The 27,753-nt window shown below is 41.7% G+C and overlaps 1 protein-coding gene across 1 annotated transcript in view; it reads left to right on the plus strand.

Moving 5' to 3' along the window:
• Positions 1–13,067: 13,067 nt before the first annotated feature.
• The window catches only part of LOC117519959 (androgen receptor-like), a 46,583-nt gene continuing 31,897 nt past the window's right edge, over positions 13,068–27,753 (plus strand). The window contains exon 1 of the mRNA XM_034181252.1: positions 13,068–14,155. Coding sequence (XP_034037143.1) covers positions 13,350–14,155 — 806 coding nt within the window. The 5' untranslated portion in view covers positions 13,068–13,349. The remainder of the gene's footprint in view (positions 14,156–27,753) is intronic.

The following is a 27,753-nucleotide window of genomic DNA, read 5'->3' on the forward strand; positions in this document are numbered from 1 at the left end:
GGCTTTTCAATATTAAATTCAAATGGCCACAAAATCCACAATCCGGATCAGATCTGGATCAAACTTTGTTGGGCAATAGTGAGTGCCAGTCTGCACCTCACTTTCAAATATCAGAGTGATTGGGGCATGTTTGGGTTAGATATAATGCAAAATATACATTAAATGGGGGTTTCAGTGTTAAATTAAAATGGCCACAACATCTGAAATCCAGATCAGATCCAGATAACCCTTTGTCAGGTGATAGTGAGTGCCAGTCTGCATGTCACTTTCAAATATGAGAGTAATTGGAGCATGTTTGGTTAAGATATAATGTAAAATATGCATTAAATGGAGGTTTCAATATTAAATTTAAATGGCCACAACATCTGAAATCCAGATCAGATCTGGATCAAACTTTGTCAGGTGATAGTGAGTGCCAGTCTGTACCTCACTTTCAAATATGAGAGTGATTGGGGCACGTTTGGGTTAGATATAATGCAAAATATACATTAAATGGGGGTTTCAGTGTTAAATTAAAATGGCCACAACATCTGAAATCCAGATCAGATCAAGATAACCCTTTGTCAGGTGATAGTGAGTGCCAGTCTGCATGTCACTTTCAAATATGAGAGTAATTGGAGCATGTTTGGTTAAGATATAATGTAAAATATGCATTAAATGGAGGTTTCAATATTAAATTTAAATGGCCACAACATCTGAAATCCAGATCAGATCTGGATCAAACTTTGTCAGGTGATAGTGAATGCCAGTCTGTACCTCACTTTCAAATATGACAGTGATTGAGGCATGTTTGGTTAAGATATAATGTAAAATATACATTAAATGGGGGTTTCAGTGTTAAATTCAAATGGCCACAACATCTGAAATCCAGATCAGATCAAAATAACTCTTTCTCAGGTGACAGTGAGTGCCAGTCTGCACCTCACTTTCAAATATGAGAGTGATTGGGGCATGTTTGGTTAAGATATAATGCAAAATATACATTAAATGGGGGTTTCAGTGTTAAATTAAAATGGCCACAACATCTGAAATCCAGATCAGATCTGGATCTGATTGGGGCATGTTTGGTTAAGATATAATGCAAAAATATACATTAAATGGGGGGTTTGATGTTAAATTTAAATGGCCACAACATCTGAAATCCAGATCAGATCTGGATCAAACTTTGTCAGGCTATAGCGAGTGCCAGTCTGCACCTCACTTTCAAATGTGAGAGTGATTGGGGCATGTTTGGTTAAGATATAATGTAAAAATACATTAAATGGGGGGTTTCAGTGTTAAATTTAAATGGCCACAACATCTGAAATCCAGATCAGATCAAAATAACTCTTTCTCAGGTGATAGTGAGTGCCAGTCTGCACCTCACTTTCAAATATGAGAGTGATTGGGGCATATTTGGTTAAGATATTGTTGTGTGTTGGGGGGTTTGGCTGGATGTTTTTGTGTTGTTTTCTTTTCTTTGCTCTCCAGGTGGTATGCAAACTGGTTTTTGTCTGTGGAGAAGGTGCTGGCAGATGAATCCTTCACCCTCATCAACATTATTGGCTGCACTTGTGGAGGATGTCCACGTGCAGGCCTAATGACTCGCAGCACCTGTGGATGATGCTCACATGCAGACTTAAGGACTTTCAGCTGAAGCAGATAATTAGATGGTGTTCTGCATTTAAGCCATGAGTGGTTCAAGCAGAATTGCCGGGAACTCGACCTTGTGACGTTCGTTTGTGAGACGCTGAGGACCGCGCCTGGGTTTGACACATCGTGCCTGTGAAGGAGGACGGGTGAGGGACACATGCTCAGCACACATCAGAGGTGATTGATTGTCTGAATAAGTGTTAATAGTAATTTGGTATTTTGTTACGCAGTATATTTGAACATTGATGAGAATTGTGCAGCTCGCTTCTCACGGCCATGGCGTGCGGACTGATGATCCTCCACCTGTTGTGAGAAGCTGCTCATTTACATAAAGCTTAAAGTCAGACCTGAATGTGTTGCTGATAGCGTGTGCCTTTTGAAGGATATTAGTTGTAGCTGTTGACTTACCTCACCTCTTCTATCCTTCACAGAGTCAGTTTGTCGTGTCCACCTGGGGGGTGTTTGGCAGTGAATTTGAGTCCAGAAGCGCCGGGCTTCGATCCCTTTGGGCGCTGGAGAGCGCGCCGTCCTTCACTCCGCCAGACAAGCTATATATTATGTTGTACACAATTATTGCATGGAAAGGGAAATAAATGTTTTGTTTTTGGAACCGCTTTCTGGTTATTTAGCACTGGGTTCAGTCAGACGCAGGTCCGCTCCTCAACCCGCGTCAGCACATAACAGATATAATGTAAAATATGCATTAAATGGAGGTTTCAATATTAAATTTAAATGGCCACAACATCTGAAATCCAGATCAGATCTGGATCAAACTTTGTCAGGCTATAGCGAGTGCCAGACTGCACCTCACTTTCAAATATGAGAGTGATTGGGGCATGTTTGGTTAAGATATAATGTAAAATATACATTAAATGGGGGTTTCAATGTTAAATTTAAATGACCACAATATCTTAAATCCAGATCAGATCCAGATAAATCTTTGAACAGAATAGAGCCTTTATTGCCATTGCACATATACTCAACAAATATATAAACGCAACACTTTTGGTTTTGCTCCCATTTTGTATGAGATGAACTCAAACATCTAAAACTTTTTCCACATACACAATATCACCATTTCCCTCAAATATTGTTCACAAACCAGTCTAAATCTGTGATAGTGAGCACTTCTCCTTTGCTGAGATAATCCATCCCACCTCACAGGTGTGCCATATCAAGATGCTGATTAGACACCATGATTAGTGCACAGGTGTGCCTTAGACTGCCCACAATAAAAGGCCACTCTGAAAGGTGCAGTTTTGTTTTATTGTGGGGGGATACCAGTCAGTATCTGGTGTGACCACCATTTGCCTCATGCAGTGCAACACATCTCCTTCGCATAGAGTTGATCAGGTTGTCAATTGTGGCCGGTGGAATGTTGGTCCACTCCTCTTCAATGGCTGTGCGAAGTTGCTGGATATTGGCAGGAACTGGTACACGCTGTCGTATACGCCGGTCCAGAGCATCCCAAACATGCTCAATGGGTGACATGTCCGGTGAGTATGCCGGCCATGCAAGAACTGGGACATTTTCAGCTTCCAAAAATTGTGTACAGGTCCTTGCAACATGGGGCCGTGAATTATCCTGCTGCAACATGAGGTGATGTTCTTGGATGTATGGCACAACAATGGGCCTCAGGATCTCGTCACGGTATCTCTGTGCATTCAAAATGCCATTAATAAAATGCACCTGTGTTCTTCATCCATAACAGACGCCTGCCCATACCATAACCCCACCACCACCATGGGCCACTCGATCCACAACATTGACATCAGAAAACCGCTCACCCACACGACGCCACACACGCTGTCTGCCATCTGCCCTGAACAGTGTGAACCGAGATTCATCCGTGAAGAGAACACCTCTCCAACGTGCCAAACGCCAGCGAATGTGAGCATTTGCCCACTCAAGTCGGTTACGACGACGAACTGGAGTCAGGTCGAGACCCCGATGAGGACGACGAGCATGCAAATGAGCTTCCCTGAGACGGTTTCTGACAGTTTGTGCAGAAATTCTTTGGTTATGCGAACCGATTGTTTCAGCAGCTGTCTGAGTGGCTGGTCTCAGACGATGTTGGAGGTGAACATGCTGGATGTGGAGGTCCTGGGCTGGTGTGGTTACACGTGGTCTGCGGTTGTGAGGCTGGTTGGATGTACTGCCAAATTCTCTGAAATGCCTTTGGAGATGGCTTATGGTAGAGAAATGAACATTCAATACACGAGCAACAGCTCTGGTTGACATTCCTGCTGTCAGCATGCCAATTGCACGCTCCCTCAAATCGTGCGACATCTGTGGCATTGTGCTGTGTGATAAAACTGCACCTTTCAAAGTGGCCTTTTATTGTGGACAGTCTAAGGCACACCTGTGCACTAATCATGGTGTCTAATCAGCATCTTGATATGGCACACCTGTGAGGTGGGATGGATTATCTCAGCAAAGGAGAAGTGCTCACTATCACAGATTTAGACTGGTTTGTGAACAATATTTGAGGGAAATGGTGATATTGTGTATGTGGAAAAAGTTTTAGATCTTTGAGTTCATCTCATACAAAATGGGAGCAAAACCAAAAGTGTTGCGTTTACATGCATACAATGAAATACGTGTATGTCCTCTGCATTTAACCCATTCTAATTACAGTTAGACACAATCCAACGACTAGGAGCAGTGGGCAGCCACATTCCTGCGCCCGTAGACCAACTCCAGATGTAGAGACGCTACCGTGGTCAGGGGCAGAGAAAGGAGCAGACCCTAAACAAGAATGTTTTGATTGTGGGAGGAAACCAGAGTGGCTGGAAGAAACCCACACAGACACGGGGAGAACATGCAAACTCCACACAGAAAGGCTGGGAAGCGATCCCACGACCTTCTTGCCGTGAGCCACCATTGCTAACCACTAATCCACCATGCCACCAGTCAGTCAATTTGTCAGTTTGTCTGATTGTTTAAATGATGTTGTCTTGTATGACCTCAAATTTTTGGAAGTTGAATGAAAATCTGAAAACAAAAATAAGACTGAAACTATTGTTTGGTTGTGGTCCTTCAGATTGTTCTGCTGGATTTCTGCTCTCTTTGACTCCGAACATTTGGTCTTCTGTGAAAAATCTCTGTTTAAGATTTGACGACAGGTTGAAACTTGATCGTCAACTGAACTCAGTTGTGAAAAAATAGTTTTTTCTATTTGCAGTTTTTAGCTAAAGTTAAAGTGTACTTGTCATGTAAAGACTTTGACACTGTGAGTCATGCTTTTGTTAATGCACGGCTGGATTACTGCAACTCATTGTATGGCCTTGATCAGTCACTCTTGCACCGCCTGCAGCTGGTGCAAAACACAGCTGCCCGTCTTCTTACTGGCAGGCGCAAGCGTGATCATATATCCCCTGTCTTGGCCTCGCTGCACTGGCTTCCAGTTGCTTTTAGAATTTATTTTAAAATTTGAGTATTTATTTTTAAAGCTCTCAGTGGTTTAGCCCTCATTATTTGTCTAACCTTCTTTGTGTCTATGCCCCTGCTAGAGCACTGATGTCTGCCAATCAATTGTTATTGGTTACCCCTAAAATGAGATTAAAAACTAAAGGTGATAGGGCCTTTGTGGCTGCAGCCCCGAGGCTCTGGAACAATTTGCCCTGGCATAGCCGCTCTGTGGGATCATCTGAGGTTTTTAAATCATCTTTAAAGGCACATCTTTTTCCTTGGTTTTTGACCAAGTCTAAGTGGCTTTTTGGCAATTTTTAAACTTAATTACTTTTAACTTTATGTTCTATTTATAGTATTGTGTTGGTTTTATTGTGTATCTTTTATTGATTTGGTGATTGGAATATGAATAGCACTTTGGTCATCCTTGGTTGTTTTAAATATGTTTTATAAATAAAGTTTGAGCTGAGTTGAATTGATAAAGGATACCATCCTACATAACAATCTCAAATATCTTTTTTGACATTTATGAATTTTTAAAAATTGGTTCAATGTTAAAAGATTGGGATTTTTCCAGCATTCCAAGATTTTTCCTGACTTTGACCTATGACCTTGAAAGTTGAATCAGTTCTTGCCCGTCAGGATATGGATCTTCTGTAAAAATTTCATAACAATATATGAAAAATTGTGGGTTCCAGGCTGTTCACAATCTAACAAACGGGTGAAAACTTAACCTCTGCCCAACTTCGTTGGCGCCAGTAACGAGCTGCATTGTTGACCTCTTCATGCTCCCACACTGGGATGTTGGTCAGTACAAAGGGAGTAGGGGATCACCTGTCGATGCAATTCACCAGCTGCATTTCTGTAAGTTTAATATTCTCACACTGCATATACTGGTTAGGGCAGAGATATAAAAATAATCCAGTACTGCCAAAAACAAAAACAATGAGATCATAAATTCAGTAATCATCTCAGTAAACTGGGGGTCTTAAGGGGCTTTTGGTGAAACTCATCTGGGATTCACTCATTCAGAATGTTCAACCCAAATTTGGTGAAAATCAAATCAATTTTGTTCAAGTTATCATGTACACAAGAAACTTCCAGCTAACAAATTTACATTTTTACAACATTGTTGTGATATGGCATCATTGTGACAATGTTGGGATTTCAAGTTGTTCCAATCTAAATCTGTAGCATTTATATTTATAGTTTTGCCAACTATAATATAGTATTTTTATGTAGCAAATAATCACAACATTATGTTTTAGTGATGATAACGTTAGAAAGTGAAGTTGCCACGACATGGTAGACTCACAGCAACATTGCTGCAGTGTTGAGGGACCCTTCACACATAGTGCAAATTTGGTCGAATTACGACGAAACAGCACGAAACAGTTCTAATTAGTAATCCACGAAAACATCGCGCCAACAGGCAGGCATGTACGACGATTCCGCTGTAAAGGTTTCGTGCACGAACACAGTGCAAGCAACTGGAACATGCGGAACCACATTGCGCCGCTGCTGTGGTCCCTGCCCGGGTTTTGGGTTTGGTCGTGCTGGCTCCTTGGCTCCTTGGCCCCTCGTCCCCGCCACTGCTCGCTCCTCCCTTTGGGGCCTGAGGCCCCGGGTGATGTGGTTCTGGGGTGCCCCCTTTTGTGGGCCTACACCGGTGTCTTGTGCGCTCCCCCTGGTGTGTGGAGTTGCTCCATGTGCCTCTGTGAGTGGGGGGGAGGCGGTGTGGGGGTGCATTCTGGTCTGCCTGCGCCGTTCCCCTGGTGGTTCATCAGGCTGCCCTGGTGGCTCTCTTGGATGCCCTTCCTGGCCCCTGTGCCCTTCTACTGTCCCTTTTCTCCTTGCGTCTTGTGGGGCCCTGCATCCTGGACCCATTTCCATCTGACATGCCAGAGTGGTCCACAGTAGTGATTGGATATTCAGCTGTGATCTGGGTCTCTGTGTGTGGATGGTTCGGTGTTTGTGGCCATCACCACAATTCGGTTTAGGGTGCTCTCAAGAGGATCAAGACTCTAGTGTCCTCAATTAGGGTATGGATGCTCACTAACGAGACAACAGACTGTTGCTGTCACTGCTTGTTCATGTGTGGTTGTTTGTCCTGGTATGTTGTATGGTCGGGGTCCCATCTCCTTGGTGTCTCACTTTTCATCACTTTATAGATATTACTGTCACCACTTGTCGTTCGTTCTTGTCTGTCTTCATGTTGTTTTGGTGGTCGGCTCTTCCTGAAAGAAGTTGTTGGTTGGCTTTGAGTAGGATGTTGTAGGCTGATCGGGAAGGGCGGATGGGGGGTCACACACGCACACCACATTCACTCATGCTCTACATACTGTCTGTCTTGCAAGAACAAATTGCATATATGTGTATTTATTTATATAAATGGTTCTGCCAGTGTGGCATTTACCATTACTATATATGCAGACAGGGAAAAAAAACAGCTGGTACCTGTGGAACCACATCATGCCGCTGCTGTGGAAAAACAGAAAAAATACATACACACACATGATTTGAACTTGCATTTCACTGATTGTTTGCCCAAAACCGTACCACTGCACTCTACCATTGCTGGCCTGTAAATCCTGCGGGAAATGCCTGAAATCAACAATGAAATGGATGTATTTAAAAAAATAAAAACACACATCATAAAAAAACCCTCTTATCAAGTATGAACCATCTGTTCCTCTGTAAACGACCCATGGTCACAGACGTACAGTCATGAAATTACATTAATGAAGCAGTGCGCTGTTATCATGTCATGGCGCGTCATTCGACTCCAAAGGGTTAAACCTCAACCTAAACACAACACTGCATTTACGTAGTGTCTTTGCTGAGGTGTGACTGATGGATACACATGGACAGAGTGCATTTCTGTATCTCCCTACCAGGTTGTACAATAGCCAGGAGATAAAAATCAGCATAAATACCCTTCTGGAAGGACCCAAGTGCAAATTTGGAAACATCTGAGGGTAAACAGGTACAACAACATAAAAAATATGTCCAGCGAACAATGGACAGAGTCAGTAGAGAGACTGTTCTCCTTTACTGTAGGGGGGTTATTCTCCATCACTCTTTGTGATTGGTGGTTTGTCATCCTCTTGCTTCTCAGTTTCACCAGCTTCTGATTACCGAACAGTCATTTGACAACAAAAGAAATCCATTTTTTTTTTTATTATGCTAGCAAACCAAAGCAAACAGGATAATGGAGAAATAAATATGTTTGTGTTAGTGGCATGAACTTGTCCAATTGGTCCCAATGCAAGTAATAATATAATAATAAATTTTATTTATACTACACTTTACATCTGATTCCAAATCTCAAAGTGCTACAGAGACAAAAAACAAACAACAAAAAAAAAAACAATAAAAACATCGTAAAATATACACATAAGTTAATAACGTTGGCTGTAACCTTTCCTAAAAAGATACGCTTTTAGTCCTTTCTTAAAAGCATCGACCATCTGTGGAGCCCTGAGGTGGTCTGGCAGAGTGTTCCACAATGGGGAGCAGTGGCCTTGCAGGCTCGGTCCCCCATGGTCTTAAGCCGTGTCCTGGGCAGGAGAAGAACGGTGCTGTTGAGGTGTGTAGAGTGAGCAGGTCTGTGAGGTAGGTGGTGGCATCACCATAGAGACAGTGGTGGATGTGCAGAAGGACCTTGTACTTGATACAGAGGTGAACGGGGAGCCAGTGGAGGGTGTGGAGGATGGGGGTGATGTGCTCGTGTTTTTGCACCCTCATCAGGACCCTGGCAGTGCTGTTCTGAACATACTGGAGCTTTTGAATGCTCCTGCCAGGGATCCCGATGAAGAGTGCATTACAGTAGTCCAACCTGAAGGAGACAAAGGCATGGATGAGCTTCTTTGCAGCTGACAGGGAAAGGGAAGAATGGACTACTACTCCACTACTCTGCAACTACCGATCCATACCTGCGAACCTGTCTGGTCAACTTTTCAGTTTGCCTGGAGATAAACTACAATTTGTGATATAGTTCATCCATCAAAGCCCTCTTGTCAGCAGAGAAATATATAAAAAAGTACTACAGTGACAAACTGTAGATCAGTTGGCAGAGTGGCTCTTGGTGCATTTGATTCTGATATTTGAACAATTAATTCTTAAACTCCTCACCTCCTCAAACTGCTAGAAATGTAGAATTAATATGAATGTAGAATTAATTCAGCTTAAGATGTTTTGTCCAGCCTTTACTGCAGTCTCCTTCAGTTAATGGGCTGATATCTGGTGAGTGACTTGGCCTTTGAAGAATGTTCAGTTTAGCAGAGTAGATATGTGAAACAATTGTCAGTACTGAAACAATTGTTACATCCGCCAATGAAATTGGGTGGAGGTTATGTTTTCACCTGTTTGTTTGTTTGTTTGTGAACAGCCTGAAACCCACAATTTTCCATATATCGCTATGATATTTTTACTGAAGATTCATATCCTGATGAACAAGAAATTATTCAATTTCAAGGTCATAGATCAAAGGTCAAAGTCGTGAAAAATATTTGAAAAGTCCCTATCCTTTAACACTGAACAAATTTTCAAAAATTCATAACTCTGTCAAAAAAGATCACATTTCTTTCATATTTGAAAGTTGAATGTGGGATTGTATCCTTTATCAGCTGACAGTGTTTGATCCAGATCTGATCTGGATTACAGATTTAATGGCCATTTAAACTTAACATTGAAGACCCCATTTAATGTATATTTTACATTATATCTTACTCAAACATGCCCAAATCACTATTTGAAAGTGAGGTGCAGACTGGCACTCACTATCACCTGATGAAGTTGATCCAGATCTGATCCAGATTGTAGATTTTGTGAACATTTGAATTTAATATTGAAAAGCCCATTTGGTGTACTTTTTTAATTTTATCTCAATCAAAAGTGCCTCAATCACTTTCATTTTTTTGTTATGGATTTATCTTCACCACCAAAAATGGATAGAGGTTCCACTCAGAGGTGGGTGGATCAATCCTAATATTGATAATATCGATACCAACTCTGGTATTGATATTGAACATTCCTTGTGTAAAAAGATCGATACTCGAGCTTCTTTTCTCTCCCGCACCTGCTGCGCATGCAGAGTCATCAAAGTCTACTCTCTGTAAGAGCAGCGCTGCACTGTGTCACACAACACGGAGCAGCGCACCCTTGTATTGTGGTTTGTCAGCCCTCTACCTCAGGAGATTTTGTTTTAAGTTGTATTGAGTGATATTTTTTTTAAACAAAAATGTTGATTGTGATTATAAAGTATTTTGTTGTCACGTACAATGTTTGGCAAAATTCTATCCTGGGTCTTTTGGATTCTTTGGATCTATGAAGCTTAAATGTTGTGTGTTGGGGGGCTTGGCTGGACACTGTTTTGTGGTTTTTGTGTTTGTTTTCCTTCCCAGGTGGTCTGGGACTGACCTCTGGGAAAATTGTGCTGCAGAAGAGTCTCTCACCTCTGTGATGATTGGTTGCACCTGTTGCATCCTCGTGTGGCTCTTTATCAGGATGATCTGCAACACCTGTGACATTCACGCGCAGACTAAGGACTCTCAGCTGGCGTCAATGAAGAAATGAGGAGTTGCATTTAAGCCAGCAGTGATGAGGGCTGTTTGCTGGAGAATACAACCTTGTTACGACCTTGTATCGAACGTTGGGGACGCTGAGGGCCGCTCCAGAGTTTGACGTTACGTCTGTGAAGGAGGAATAGGGTGAGAGGCAAAAGCTGTCAGCACACGTCAGAGGTGATTATCTTTAAAGGCTTATTTGTGAATATAATGTGGTGTTTTTTGCACAGCTAAATTTGAACATTGAAGAAATGGTCTTGTTTGCTCCTCGCGGCTGTGGTGTGCGGAATAATAAACCTACACAAGCCGTGAGCAGCTGTTCATCTGAATTAACTCTGAAACCTGAACTGAACGTGTTGCTGATAAGTGTGCCTTTAATAGCTTTCTGGTAATAGTATTGAATAATCTCACCTCTGTTCCCCCTCCACAGAGTACAGTTCTGGGAAAAGCCACCTGGGGGGTGTCGGCGGAAAACCTGAGTCCAGAACGTTCGGGCTCTGGTCCGTTGAGGCGCTGGGAGAGCGTGCCACCTCTTCACCCCACCAGATTTATTTATTTTGTATTGCACAGTGGAAAAGAAAAATAAATTTGTTTCTTTTGGAACTGCTTCTGGTTATTTAGCGCTGGGTTCAGTCAGACGCTGGACCGCTCCTCGAGCCGCGTCCCACACATAACATTAAATATGAAAGTATCAGTATCGATATCGGCGATATTGGACCTGTATTTACTTGGTATCGGATCAGTACCAAAATTCCCGGTATCGCCCACCTCTAGTTCCACTTTTATGCCTATCTGTTTGACTTCCAGTTATCAGTCAGAAACCAAGTGCCAAAAAGCAATGGCAAATTGTGCATAGCAGAGATAACCAATGATCTATAAAAATTTTCGGAAAAAGAATTCACAAACTGAAACAGCTGAAAAAAAAACCTGACACCACCACAAAAAGCTTTGATTCAAGTACATGAACTAAATGCATACTCCTGACTCCTTTAATCACATCTAATTTAGCTTATGAAAAGTCACTTCTAACAGGACTTTGACCTTGAAAATGATTTCCAAAATAAAAATGTGCAGAACTGGAAACTAGTGCTGGTGGAGGTTTGCACTGTGCAAGTGCAGTGCTCTAGTTTTAATATTTTTCCAACAACACAGCAACAAATCAAGTGTAACATTTGTAAGCATTTGTTTTCAACAGCAATTTGCAGTACAGACAAAAGGTTTTACTGTCCCAAGCCACATGTTTTATCCATTCTTTTTTTTTTTACCTTCCCATTCTGTTGTACATTTCATCTCATAGTTACTCCTATAGTGGGAGTCATCTTCATCCCTGCAGATGTAAGATTGTTAGCTGTCCAAAAGTGCAGTGTTGTGCACACAACACAGTTGTTTCAATAAATTATCCAGCATCCACTAACCATCCAGTAGGTGGCAGACACACCTATAGATATTACACATGCAAATAAAGTTGCTGGTTTGATCAATGAAGTTGACCAAAGTTCACCTGATTCAATAGGGTTTGCACTCATTATATGTTGTTTTAATTTGGTGATGCACAATATGATAACAATATACTGTTGTTTTAGAGTTATTGCCTACACAAGCTGGCAGGGATGGACTATCCCACTCACTCGCCCACTCATCCACATTCACACTTTTTCCAGTTGCATCCACAGAAGCCTATAACCTCTTCAGACTAGTTATTCATGGTGTCTTCACTCACTGGTCTCCTTCTTACACAGTCAGTTTTTGAGACCTTCCTGTTCCAGACAGATTTACCATACAGTAGAATATTGTTTGTATTTCTTAATAATTGACATGAATGAAGTCCAAGACTTGTAAATGTTCACGTGTCCATCGCTTGACTAGTCAAGAAAGCCAGCTGTAAAAGTGATGACTTAATCCTTACATTTCGAATGATAATTCGTCAAATTAGTTGTGGCCTCTGAAAATGGAGGGAAATGGCTGTAATTCTGAAATTAAAAATGTAATATTTACAAGAACATCTTGATTGCTTTAGTTGCAGACTTGGGTAGGATCAATTTGAAATGTAATCAGTTATTTTAATTTTTTTTATTATTATTAAATGGAACGCATTGGATTTCTTAAAATCTGAGTACTTTTGGACCGCATTCAGATTACATGTACTCCAGAGTATTCCAATTATAATATATATATATATATATATATATATATATATATATATATATATATATATATATATATTGTTACTGTCTATATTACTTCACTAAGATACTCCATTGGAGATATTAGAGTGTTTTCTCTGTGTTTAACGTCTTCACTTCATCTCACAATATAATTTTGGTCTAATAAATTTAGATCATAATCAGTCATGGGGGTAATCGCACGGTTCAGTCGTCCTCGCGAGAACTGAAATTAGTTTTGCATCCAAGTAACAAGAGGCGCGGCAGTCGTGCTCCAATTGAGATAATTTACAAGGAGACTTTATTGTTGGGTGATAAACCGGAGCACACGCCCGAGTCTGCTGGCGGGGTTTCTGCCGCGTGTTAAGTGGATTTTTGGACACGTCCGGAACCAGGATCTCGGTCTGCAGGATTACATAGAAAAAGTTGCCTTTGGTTTGGTGGATCGGATCGACGGGACGTCCTCTGGCTGCAGAGACCTACGTCAGCGACTGCTGTGAATTTCCTGCACTGAGACCGAAGCGTATTCTCACCTGGAGAAAAAACGCGCAGTTCTCTGAAACTGTGCGGCGCGATTATGTCCTTCAACTCGAACCAGTCCGTTTTTCACGACACGTCAAACTCTTTATTAATGAACAGCGAAGACGCCACGGACACCTGCGCGTGTGCCAGCACGGCGGGGCTCAGCAAAGCAGTGTCAGTGTCCTTGGGTTTGGATCCAGTCTCCTGTCAGTGCTCCTCCAGTGGCGCGTTGGCGAGCAGCGCGCACCGAGCGCTCCACTTATTAGGAGCGGCAGCAGGCGTGCACCCAGAAGGCGCCACCGTGGCGGCAGCGAACGCCAACCCGAGAGAGGACGACTTTGGAAAAGTGTGTCGTGATATGGATCGAGTGAGCTGCATGGATCTGCTGCGATCGGGCGACGCGGCGGACGGCGCGCTGCCCGTGACGCACGGATCCTCCGCGGTCTCCCGGTACGTGTGCAAGGAGTCAAACTTATTTGTGGGCGAGCCGCCCGATCGGTCACCTATAAAACCTTACCCGGGGTACTCCAGCGGACAAGTCCTCTTAAGAGACGCGACGGCGGATGCGTGGTGCGTAAACGAGCGCGGATACGGTGGTCCGGCCGAGCCCGTCAGAGGCGGATCCGGTGGAGTTAATTTCTTGTGTAAATACTGTAACTGTGGAGAAGCCTCGCGTGGATGCCGCTGCGTCTGGTACAACAGCGGAGAACACAGCGGAAAAGCTGGCGCCAAATCAGCCACGGCACAAGAGTACGGCCAAGCGGAAAGTTACCAAAGTGCAGCCGCCCGGGGGCACGCCGGTTACCCCACCATTAAGACCGAACCGGCGGCGTGGACGCACTGCGCGGACCGCCGTTTCAGGTAAAGTCTGACTGAATTGTTGGTGCATTTGTACTTTCTGATTTTTCTTAAAAAAAAAAAAAAAAAAAAGACAGATTGTCCTTATTTGACCCCACTTGACCTGTAGTGACCTTTTCGTTTCTCCACAAATAATTACAGACCGTCCAAGTTTGGAGTTTCCACCTTACAAATCAGAGTGATTCGTAATTATTTGTGCTTAAAAGGGGCCACGGTGCATCTTTATCATCCTTAAATTGTTTGTGTTCTTAAAACACCACATTGCCCTTCACCTTGGTAACGCTGCGTGCAAGCAGGTGACCCTTCCCTTGACCTTGTACCACTCTGCATTCGTGCTGTGGCTATTGCATTGTGTCAGTGTAAACAAGAGATATGGCACCTGTTGCTGATCATGTGATCAGAGTGAAACCTTTTATTTTGACCCATTTAAACATGACTGAAAATTAAATCTTTCTTTATAAATCAAATGTTGTTTCTGGAGTAATATGATGAATAATACTGGGTTCAGGATAACTGTGATGTGTCTTTATTAAAAATAAAACAAAAAACAAAAAAACTTGAGGTTCAGTAGACCATCCAGAGACCTATAGGGACCAGAGCTTCCACACAAAAGTATTTCACGATTACCACATTTATTTACTCATTGATCACAGATGAACTCCTATAAATGATCTAGTTGGCCTTATAGGTTAATTATCAGAAATTGTCCTGTTCTTAAAAGGAAACCCATATTAGAATAAAATAAAATGATCACATGTGACTAATTATGCATATCTAACACATAAAATACTCAAGGTGACTGTAAAAACAATACAACACAGTCGTGCTTACATTATATACAAAAGAAGAAGAAAAAAGTAGGAATCACAAACCTCTAAATAGGCACATTTATGTGCAGAGGTGTGTGAATATTTTCTTGTTAAATCCAGTTTGAAATTTAACAATACAGTTTTAGAAATTTAAAGTCAATATTTTGGTGGACATTTTTAAATTTACTGCTGTCTTTTTATATTGTGGAGACATCCTTCAACTTTTGAGCCAGACTCCAATAAAAGGATAAATATTGATCTGTAAATCAAATTGAACATTTATCAAGTTGTGCCCAGCTGTACAACTGATCAACATAAATGTAATCACTGGGAACAACAACAGGGACCAGACAACAAAATGTCCCAGCAATCGAAGGGGAGATTCACAAGGGGAAGACAGTTTAAAAATAAAAACAAGCCTTGCCTTTAATCCAAATTCTACCTGATTAATACTTTTCAACCTCACAAAAAAGACAAGGAATTTTAAATTGATCATTGACCCTCCACATTTAAAAAAAAAAAATCACTGTACAATTAAGTCTATAACTGTAAAAATACTCAACTGTTTAATTGACTGACAACTAGAAAAGCACTTGGTGGAGTGCTGATTTAACCTTATGTGTTGTCGTAACTGCAGCACCATCTGGTGGTAGTTCGATTGACAGATGAGCTGGTGGTTGTACTGGTCAGGTTCCAGGTGTAAATGGAAACTGTGAGAGTGAACAGGGTGTGCCTGAAGAGGAGAGATTACTCTCTGCACACGTACTATGATTGACAGGAAGAGTTCACATGAGGTCAGCTGTTACTGTAATTTGGTTGTCATGATCTGGGCGTGGAAGTGGATTGAATATTATTCCAGTAATTTAGCCAGAGCCAGAAGGGGCTTCGGGGGGGTTCAGATAAACCGCCCATGTCTCCCACTTTTGCTACAATTTTCACCCTGGTGCTTGTTAGGGGTTGAAGTACCGGTATAAATGTTTGTTTGGTGCACCGCTAATCCCCATATTGATGATATATCGGCGTTTGATGTTGCGAGCTGTTAGTCTGCTGTTTTGTGTCGCAGCTCCGATTTGTTCAAACAGTTGTAGAGGCGCCCCCCATCCCCACAACATCCCTAGATTAAAGATCCACTGTTGAATACATTTTTCGTACTCCTAAATACTACTACTTATTATAATAATAATGATAATAATAATGATAATTAATAATAGTTTTAACAACTGAAATGTTTAAATCAGTTTTACTCTGGGCCTAAGTTTTACTGCAGTTCTGCACTGTTTAATTGATGAGCCTGTTAGATAATATCTGTGCTAATTCTTTGTTTTATGTTAGCTATTATGTATTTGTGTTATTTGTTTGGAAGTTCTGAGAAATGTTAAGTTTTACTCTATCATCTGTCCAAGTTTCAGATACAGGGAGAGCTCCCCCTGTTGGTGAGAGCCAGTAACATTAGAAATGTGAGACTAAACCACACCCGTGTTAACACCCACATTGTATAAAAAGTGTTGTATGACTCATTTTAGGGGCCTTTCACAAGATGGACACTGTCTGTGAGGGTCCCAGGCCTGGTTTCTAATGTGACCTTGAATAAACTCAAAATGAGGATTACAATGGTTTGGTTTTTGGTAAGGGGCGGAATTTTACATAAAAAGAACCAAGTAGAAATAACAAGCCATACAAAAATTTATACCGTGGTCAGTGAGAATTCCATGTCTGCATTATTTTTGTGTATACGCACATGTAGTTTGGTGAGTTAAGTCACTGTAATATCACTCCGCTCTGGTCGTCACCATAGCAACGCGCAAATCACTTGGTGCAGATCAACTGTGTTTTGATAGCTGAATGACAGAAACGCGATAAAACATGGATTTCCAAGTGAATTTTAATACTTTGGGCCAAAATGTTTGAGTTTAGCAAAAAATGAGTTGCGCTCTTTACACAAGTCCTGTTTGGTTCTGGTGCGGTAGTCAAGCGGAGCATAAACTGTTTGCAGGAGGGACTCGCACACAGAAGGACAAACTCAGAGTTTTTTTCAGATCATGTTTTTTTTACTTAAAGGAGCCTTACCCAGAAGGGTGCAGGAAAGAAAAAGAAAAAAAAGAAAAGAAAAGTGCAAACGTTTCAGTCCCCCTGGACTTTCCTCAGTGCAAACCGGGTGTGACATTGGAGCCGTTCTTTTACAGAGTTCATCAGGTGTCATCAAAATGTTTGAGGAATGGAAAGAGGAGGAGAACAAATGAGAACAGCAAAAGCAACGGCATAAAGATTTAGCATCGGACAAACTGGACAAGATTGAAGACGGGAAAGAAGAAGAGAACGGTTGCCAAGGATGAAAATATCTTGAGACTGGCATAAAATAGTCCCAAATACTTCAGCATTTTTATGAAATTGTTAACTTAAATAAATATTTGTGTGTTAGCTCACTGTGCGGGACCATGGAATAAGCGTATTAAACAACTCGAAGCTGTGCATTATACAGTTTCAATTATACTCCGCTTCGCGTCGTGGTGTTTTAGACTCCGCGTCGTGCATTCAAACCGTGTAATGCACGGCTTCTCATTGTTTAATCCTTACATGTTTACTTACTTTAACTTTTCTGCATAGCTAAAGTGGGACGTGAAGCACTGTCTTTTTTTTTTTCTTTTCTTTTTACCGTGACGTCTAAGCTCAGGCATTACTGGGTCTGTTTGGGGTTCTAGCTGTAAAATGAGGTCTGTTAGGATGAGGGAAGCCAAAACAGTTCTTGGGATTAGTTATCTTATAAAACAAACATGTAGTTTGTGATGACAGTTTGGGATAAAGGCAAAGAAAAGGTGAAAATGTGTTAAGGAAAGTACTAATAGAACACATATCAAGCAGTACAGCTAAATTGGGGTGGTGGATAGTGATCAAAAAACCCTCCAGAATGCAGATCCCCTATTAAGGCACAATGGTTCACTCTCACAAAAAGAGAACACCCCCCACTGTTTTCGTATCCTGGCTACAGGCCTGTATCACAGAGAGATATGTGAACTTTAATGATGTATTTGGCTTCTCTCTGTGATGAAACACCTTTGACTGAATTGAAACTTTTAGCTGGGTTGCATGTGATTGAGGGGTTAAAGAGCTGACATCACCTATCCATGTAATGTGGACAGACCCTGTGACAGTCAAACATCATGCTGTTTACTAAACTCACCTTGATGAGTCTGTAGTGTGATAGTTACGGTAACAGCCTCTGGATCTGGATTAGACAGCGTGGGTTTGATTTATTTATTTATTTTCTCAGGATCATCGCAGTCTGCATGTTTGTGACAAATATAACCTTCTTCTCCTAAAATTTCAATTCAGTTTATTTTCATTTATATAGCGCCAAATCACAACAGAGTTGCCTCAAAGCGCTTCACACAGGTAAGGTCTAACCTTACCAACCCCCAGAGCAACAGTGGTAAGGAAAAACTCCCTCTGAGGAAGAAACCTCAAGCAGACCAGACTCAAAGGGGTGACCCTCTGCTTGGGGCATGATACAAACATAAATTACAGAACAATTCACGGACGAATATACAAGAAATGCTGTTGGTGCACAGGACAGGAGGATCGCCAACACGAACGAAAATAAAGTCTATTTTAAAATTAGGATCTGTGTAGTCTCTCCCATTATTCACAGACGTGGATCTTGGGTCTTTGTGGATGAGGGGTGTGTCTTTTATTACTGGAGGGTTGTCTCAGAGAAGTCTATTTAGCCAGTCTGTGAGTTTAACCCTATGGTCACATTAGCTACAAGTGACAGAGGCAAAGTGAAGACTTGCCACTCATTTTTAATTAGAATGGGCATTTTGCAGCAACATGAGACAGTGGTCACTATGCCATCAGCGAGGTGGGGCCAAAATGGATAAGAAGTCTATTTCATGCAAATGCTGAGTGACGTGACATGGTGACTGGCAATCTGAGTAAAAAAGTGCTGAAAAATAAATTGGAAGTGCCACCTTTCTGTTATTTGAAGGGCCACTTGAGGCTGGAAAAGCAAGTCAGTCCCCGTCGAAGCACATGTTAAAATCTCCAACTTTATAGCCTGGTACAAAATGGCACATGTATGGCGGTGAATCTTTTTTATATCTCATCAATTTAAGCTATTTTAAGCAATAAATGTATGAATAGTTTGGGGCTATAGTCACTTTGAGGGACAGCTAGTGTGTCAATCGGCAGAGAAGGCCACTGCTAGCGGCAGTCGCAAACTGTGGACTCGACTGTGGCTTTCTGGACTGTTAATTGTTCTAATGGACCATCTAAATGATCTGTGTGCCAGTGTTTCTGTTTGAAATTTTAATATTGTTTTTTTCTACATTACACCATTGGCATTATTTAGCAGGTATCAGTAGCTTGGTAATGTTAGCTCCGCTCATGTTGCCACTGTTAATGAGGCTGGATGGCAGTCATAGTTTTTAATATCTGCACCCAAGCCACGTAATAAACCACCGTCCAGTCTGCAGACATATGCATTAATCAAATACCTAAATTGAAGGTTACCTAGCCTGTTTGCTTTAGCTAAGTTGGTAACTTTGAGATAAGTGATCATGTTTGGGTTTCATTCGTCCCGCTCCGTCAAACCAGTCTTGCCCAAGCTCCACCTCTTTAAATCACTTATGGGTAATATCACAGATGGTTTGTCCAGTGTTTATGCAGTCAATGGTCTGGACTCCATTTTCATTTACCACCATACTATGGAACCCAGAGACATCAATTCAAGTTTAATTTATTTATACAGTGCCAAATCACAACATAATTCATCCCAAGGTGTTTAGATTGTAGAAAGAAACCTCAGGCAGGACACACATAAACTATTTTATCACAGCAGACAGACCATTCCACAGAAAAGATACACCATAAAAAGGTCTGACCTGCTGGCTACTTCTTTACCTTTGGAACACATAGTTATCCTGCATCCCAAGAATGCAGAGCATGGGGTTGGTACATAAGGTTTAATTAGGTCTGCCAGTTCTTTTTTTGGGGGGGGGTGGGGGTGGGGGTGCTAGCCTATGTAGGATTTGAAAATCTGAACTCACATAACAGGAAGGAATTTGACTCCGGTTTGAACTGTACTCTCTCTGTTCAAACATGTATAAATACACACTAAACACCAAATAGTAAGTCCCTTCGGCTGCTCCCTTGTTTGCACTCGGGGTCGCCACAGCAAATCCAAGGTGGATCTGCATGTTGATTTGGCACAGGTTTTACGCCGGATGCCCTTCCTGACGCAACTCCACATTACATGGAGAAATGTGGCAGGGTTGGGATTTGAACCCAGAACCTTCTGAACTGAAACCAAGCGCATTAACCACTTGGCCACCACCCCTGCTAAACACCAAATAATTCACTATTTAAAAAGTGCAAATAAAAATGTGTGCAAAGGAGAAACGGACAAACAAATTGAAGTTGTACATGAGGTATATGAATTAGTGAGTTATTTTGGCAGGTTAAATTGTTTCAGTGTAATGGCCTGTGGGAAGAAACTGTTCCTGTTTCTTGTTGTTTTGGTGTACAGAGCTCTGTAACATCAACCAGAAGGGAGAAGTTTAAACAGTGTGTGTCCAGGGGGTGAGGGGTCTGCAGAGGTGGTACCAGCTGGCTTCCTGGTTCTGGACCGGTGTTGCCAACTGAACGGCCCCCCCCTAAAAATCGGTCCTCAAAAATCCTTTTTTGAGCGAGATTGTTTGCATTAATTGGCATGTAAAGCTGAGTGTCCTCAGTATAACAGTGAAAGGTAATTCCATAGCATCACAATATCTGTCCAAGGGGTGCTATGTAAAGAGAGAATAGCAGTGGGTCTATTATAGAACCCTGTGGTACCTCATATTTTACCGGCACAAGTTTTGAAGTAGTGTTGTTGTACAAGACACATTGAGATCGGTTGGATAAGTATAAAATCAACCATAAGACAACTCAACAATAATAACGGCAGTTAGTTAAAATTGTAGTGAGGAGAGCGACACATGACAGCAGAAGGTCCTTTCCATTTAAAGCGAAAAACAGCGTAAACTGATTTCCCCCACCTGACTGTTCTTTAAGTAAGTCCTTTGGCTGCTCCCTTGTTTTCATTGGGGGTCGCCACAGCAGACCAAGGTGGATATGCATTTTGATTTGGCACAAGTTTTACGCCGGATGCCCTTCCTGATGCAACTCCACATTACATGGAGAAATGTGGAAGGGGCGGGGTTTGAACCGGGAACCTTATGCATGGAAGCTATGTGTACTAACCACTTAGCCAAACTGTCAATAGGGGTATTTTTTTGTTCTTTAATCACTTGGTAAGATGTATAAGCTTGTGAAAAAGGTATAATATAACCCTCTATGTTTTTTTCTCCCATACTGTGATAGAGGTATTCTCAAAATTTTGGCTCATAACTCTGACGCTTGCTGTTTGGAGTCTCGTCTTACCACTTATAAAACAGCTTGAAATGATGCAGGTTGAATGATTCATCTGGCTCTGGTCCAAACAAATGTCTCTGTAATTGAACAGCACATTCAGGAAACAGCTTAGTGGTGTCAATTTAATATCGAACTGCATATTTAACTATATGTATTTCATCAGAAACAAAATCCAAGCGTTTGTTCTTTAGTAGGGAAGCTAGGACCACACACCCCCTCCCACCAACCCTCATCCCAACCTAAATTAAACCAAACTAACAATCAGGATGTTCATACGAGGAAAAATAAAAAGTAACATACAGACTGGGCCTCACACCAGATATTCAAGATGACGCCCAAAAAGGCTGGTAAAACCAGATGTTCTACTATTATTAATCCTGTTGTTTGGTACAAGTGTAATTCAAAGTTCCTGTTTGACACTGTGGCGACACTTATTCACAGACAACCACCCACAAGTCGCTCTCCATTTACAGCCCAAGATTTCTTAGATTTTAAGAAGAAAATAGGTGGCATTAGGTTAAATATATTCCAGCATGCCTTAGTCCAGCCACTACACCCTGTTATTGAGGTGGGTGCCATTACTGATACATCACCTAGATTTCCAAATTGATATATTCAATTGGGTGTGCTGATGAAACCTGTAACTTCTGCTCAAAGCACCACCTGTAGTTTTGACGCTATATCAACAAAACTGTTTAAAGACATGTGGCCCACTCTTGGGTCTACTGTGTTGGAAATGATTAATATGCCACTAACCTTGGGATATGTTCCAAAATGTTTCAAATCTACATTGATTAAACCATTACTTAAGAAATCTAATGTTTGATCCTAGTTTACTGAAAAATTATAGGTCGATATCAACCTATCATTTTGTTTCTAAGATCTTGGAAAAAGTGCTCCATCGGGTTGGATGGGGAGCATCAGTGCACAGCCATTTTCACATCTCTCCGGGGATGTTCATTCGGATTCAGGTCTGGGCTCTGGCTGGAGCACTCAAGAACATTCACAGAGTTGTCCTGAAGCCACTCCTTTCATATACTGGTTGTGTCACTAACTAGCACTAATCTCAGAATCTGTTGCTAAATCTTTCAAATTTGCAGTGATTCAAATATGACTTAAAATCTTTGTTCTTGACCCTAGTGTACTGAAAAATTATAGGCCAATATCAAATCATTTTGTTCTAAAATTCTGGAAAAAGTGGTTTCACAGCAGCTCGTGGACCACCTTACTGAGAATGATCTCTTTGAGCCACTGTAGTCTGCATTTAGAACACATCATTCCATGGAGACAACCCTCACTAAAGTGGTAAATGATCTTCTGCTTGCAATGAATTCAGACATCACTATGGTTCTGTTAGTGTTAGATCTTAGCGCTGCAATTGATATGGTGGACCATCGTATTCTACTTGATAGGTTAGAGCAGGGGTAGGCAACCTGTTCCAGAAAGAGCCATGAGGGTGCAGGTTTTCTTTGCAGCCACTGACTCCACCAGGTGATTTTACTGATTAATATCACTTTGAGCAGATGGAATCAGTGAAATCACCTGGTGGAGTCAGTGGCTGCAAAGAAAACCCTGCACCCTCATGGCTCTTTCTGGAACAGGTTGCCTACCCCTGGGTTAGAGAATCATTTTGGGGTTACTGGGAATGTCCTTGCGTGACATCTTGCCTAACCACTTGCTCTCATTGTGTTCTATACAACAACACTACCTCTAACCTTGGCAATATGAAATAGAGGGTCTGTCTTAGGTCCCCTGCTTTGCTCCCTTTATATAGTACCCCTCGGACACATACTGCGGGATTATGGGATTACTTTTCACTGTTATGCTGATGACACCTAGTTGTACATGCCACATGCTGTTGTAACTGCTGGTAATATCGCACACGTAAAGTCTTTAGAGGATTGCCTTGCTCCATTGAAAAGCTGGATGTACAGCAATTTCTTACTTTTAAACTCGGGTAAGATGAAAATGATGGTCCTTGGTCCAGCGAGACATAGTCAACAGTTTGATCAGCTAACGCTTTCCCAAGGCTCGTGTGTCATACATCACACTGACAAAGTGAGGAACCTTGGGTTGATTTTTGATCCCATGTTGTCCTTTGACCTACACATTAGAGATATTATGAGGCCTGCTGTCTTCCACCTGTGAAACATTGCGAAGATTTGTCTCATCCTGTCTATGGGTGATGCAGAGACCCTGATTCATGTGTTTGTCTTTTCTAGATTGGACTACTGCAATGTTCTATTTTCTGGTTTACCGCAGTCCAGCATTAGAGGTCTCCAATTGGTTCAAATGCTGCTGCCAGACCACACATTTGACCACATTACTCCAATTTTGGCATATTTTCACTGGCTTCCTGTCTCTGTGAGGTTGGATTTTAAGGTTCTGTTACTAACTCATAAAATTATTCACAGACTAGCACCTCCCTACTTAGCAGACCTACGTAAACCCTATGTACCGGCCCAGGCTCTGCATTCTCAAGATGCAGGACTACTTTGTGTCCCTAGCGTGAATAAAAAGTCTGTCTTTTCGTGCCCCTGTTTTGTGGAATAATCTCACTACGGAGATAAAACCATTAGATTCTGTAGAGACTTTCAAGTCCAGATTTAAGATACATCTGTTCTCCCTCTCGTATAGCTAGCATACTGACACAGTATGGTACTATGCTTCCTCTCCCTTTAACCCTAATCGGCACACTTGGGGTCCATGTGGACCCCGGAGGGGAAAATGTTATTAAAAAAATGCATCTTTAATTGGTTTCCTGACAAATCCTTTTATGTATTCCTCACGCTATATATCCAATTAATAAACCCATTATGTTTTTGGAAAAATGTCAAGACATATTTTTTTTTTTTTTTTTTTTTTGGTGTCCACATGGACTCCAGGATTATTTGATACTTGACCATAAGCAAATGTTTTGAAGCTGTGTATGATGTTCCATGTAAATATTTATTCTTTGCAACATTCAAACATTGATATTCTTCACCTGTATTTACAGGTTAGAGTGAAACAATTGCAAGAGTAAACAAGAGAAATCTGAGATTTCTGATGTCCGCCATTCCGGATCTGGATCACCTCCAAAATTCAGTGCACTTTTGCATGGCCTAATATCTATCTCTGGTGACAAATTCATCAACATCCGTGGAGTAGTTTTAATGTAATCCTCCTAACAGACAGACAGACAAGTAAACGCCAGTGATTTTATTACATCCTTGGTGGACGTAATAAAAATGGCAAAATACACACCTGCAGAAGCCCTAAAACGAATCCTAGCATCCTCAAGTGATGTTGATGATGATGATGATTGACATTGTGAAAATGACTGTTTGGTAATGAATCAGTTTCTGAACAGGAGGACCACCTCTTAGAGGTCTCTGGTATTAATTCCTTCCCACTGTTGCCAAGTGCTTGCTCACAGGGGGTCGTTTTGACCGTTGGGGTTTTTCCGTAATTATTTTATGGCCTTGCCTTACAATATAAGGTGCCTCGGGGCAACTGTTTGTTGTGATTTGGCACTATATAAATAAAATTGATTTTATTTGATTTAATTCTGAGTCTGATCAGGGTGATGGTAAACAAAGAAATGCTCAAGGGGCTCAAGGTGACAATGTTGTTTTGCAAGATGAACCTATGGTTAAGGAGATCCGAGACAGAAGTAGTACACCTGGCAGAGGAAGGGGGAATGCCTTGAGACCAGAAAACAGGAGAAATGAATCAAATTAATCAGCAGGGAGTGATGGTGAAGAAGACAGAAGGCATATAGCACAACAAAGAAGGCATGGAAGGGGCAGAGGCCATGCCCAACGAAGGGGCAGTGGTAGAGGAAGAGGTGTGCTAAGACAGACTCGAGTAAATGAAGCAGCAGCAGATGATGAAGGTGGTGCCCTGCATATGCAAGCACAAATGACCTCAAAGAATAATAAAGTATGGAATCGTAACACACTTCCTTGCCACAGGAGAGGCCTACAGGACATTATTCAACATGTACCAGGTGTGACAAGAGAGGGCAGAGTGGATAACATTCTAGCTGCCTTTGATCTACACATCGCAGAAGATATGCTGGATATAATCATCAGAGAAACAAACTGTGAGGCCACTGGAGTATATAGAGAATGGAATGACACAAATCCAAATCACCAGAAGGAATGGGAACAAGTCAGTGTGACTGAAATGCCAACATTCCTTGGCCTCTTGATCCTTCAATCAATCAATCAACTTTTTTCTTGTATAGCGCCAAATCACAACAAACAGTTGCCCCAAGGCGCTCCACATTGCAAGGCAAGGCCATACAATAATTATGAAACACAGTCTACGTCTAAAGCAACATAACCAAGGGATGGTCCAGGGTCACCCGATCCAGCCCTAACTATAAGCCTTAGCGAAAAGGAAAGTTTTAAGCCTAATCTTAAAAGTAGAGAGGGTATCTGTCTCCCTGATCTGAATTGGGAGCTGGTTCCACAGGAGAGGAGCCTGAAAGCTGAAGGCTCTGCCTCCCATTCTACTCTTACAAACCCTAGGAACTACAAGTAAGCCCGCAGTCTGAGAGCGAAGCGCTCTAATGGGGTAATATGGTACTACGAGGTCCCTAAGATAAGATGGGACCTGATTATTCAAAACCTTATAAGTAAGAAGAAGAATTTTAAATTCTATTCTAGCATTAACAGGAAGCCAATGAAGGGAGGCCAACACGGGTGAGATATGCTCTCTCCTGCTAGTCCCCGTCAGTACTCTAGCTGCAGCATTCTGAACCAACTGAAGGCTTTTTAGGGAACTTTTAGGACAACCTGATAATAATGAATTACAATAGTCCAGCCTAGAGGAAATAAATGCATGAATTAGTTTTTCAGCATCACTCTGAGACAAGACCTTTCTGATTTTAGAGATATTGCGTAAATGCAAAAAGGCAGTCCTACATATTTGTTTAATATGCGCTTTGAATGACATATCCTGATCAAAAATAACTCCAAGATTTCTCACAGTATTACTAGAGATCAGGGAAATGCCATCCAGAGTAACGATCTGGTTAGACACCATGCTTCTAAGATTTGTGGGGCCAAGTACAAGTACATGCCCGCAAGGGCATGTATCATGCTGCTCATGAAACTTTGGATGAATTGTGGAGTCCACGCAATGGGAGAGCAACATTCCAAGCAATTATGTCACTCAACCAATTTAAATCCCTGCTTTATTTCATCTGCTTTGACAGCAAGATTAATAATCCACGGCAACAAGCAACAGACAAGCCAGCAGCATTGCGGGACATCTGGACTATGTTTGTTGCACAACTCAGAAAGTACTACATCCCTGGGACTGATGTTACTTCTGTGGAAGATGTCCATTTAGACAGTACATAAAGAGCCAGTCTGCCAAGTATGGAATAAAAATTTAGTGGCGTTGTGATTCAAACTCGAGCTATCTCCTGAATAGCCAGGTCTACCTTGGCTGGCAACCTAATGAGCAAAGGGAGATGAACCAAGATGCCAGAGTGGTCAAAGACATGGTTCAAGCATTATATGGTAGTGGCAGAAACATAAATGCTGATAATCTGTTCACTAGTGTGCCTCTGGTTCAAGAAATTCTGACTCGCCATCTGACAAATGTTGGAACCATAAGAAGCAACAAGCCAGATATTCCTCACGAAATGCTTGCAAGTAATGCAAGGGCAGAAGCATCTTCCATTTTTGTATTTGCAGGAGAATTAACCATAGCTTTCTATGTCCTCAAACCAGGCAAGGCTGTGATCATGCTATCTATCAATCCACCATGACAACACTGGAGGGGGTGAAAGGGCAAAACCAGAGATCATAACCCACTACAATGAAAACAAAGGAGGTGTTGACAACATGGATCACAAGGTAGACACATACAGTGTGAAGCATAAGAGCAACGGATAGGCCCCTTGTACTATTCTTCAGTATGATTGATGTAGCAGGCATAGCAGCAAAGGTGATTTGGGTTTCCAACCACCCAGAATGGATGGCACACAGGAAAAAGAGTCTGCGCAGAGAGTTCCTGAGGTCACTTGGTGAAGCACTGGTTAATGATCTCTTGCAGCAGAGAATGCAAAATTGTAGGGCTCTGCAGAAAGATGTAAAGAGTGCGTTGGTGCACATGGCTGTGCTAGATGTGCGTCAACAGGCTGCTGCTGGACAGCCTGCAGCAAAACGCCACTGCATTGTGTGTTCAAGAGAAGCTGACAAAAAATACGCCAAACGTGCAGTGCATGTGGAAGTCATGTGTGCAAAACTCACTCAACACCAAGCATTATATGTAAAGAGTGCGTGTGAATAGAGTGAGAAAGAGAAAGTGAATCATTCTTACAGTAGATCACAGAACATTTCTTGTACATGTGGTACACGTGTGCTATAAGGACATTTTTAATTAGCA

Source organism: Thalassophryne amazonica, chromosome 11 (genome assembly GCF_902500255.1).
Source record: "Thalassophryne amazonica chromosome 11, fThaAma1.1, whole genome shotgun sequence".
In the NCBI taxonomy this organism is placed as follows: domain Eukaryota; kingdom Metazoa; phylum Chordata; class Actinopteri; order Batrachoidiformes; family Batrachoididae; genus Thalassophryne; species Thalassophryne amazonica.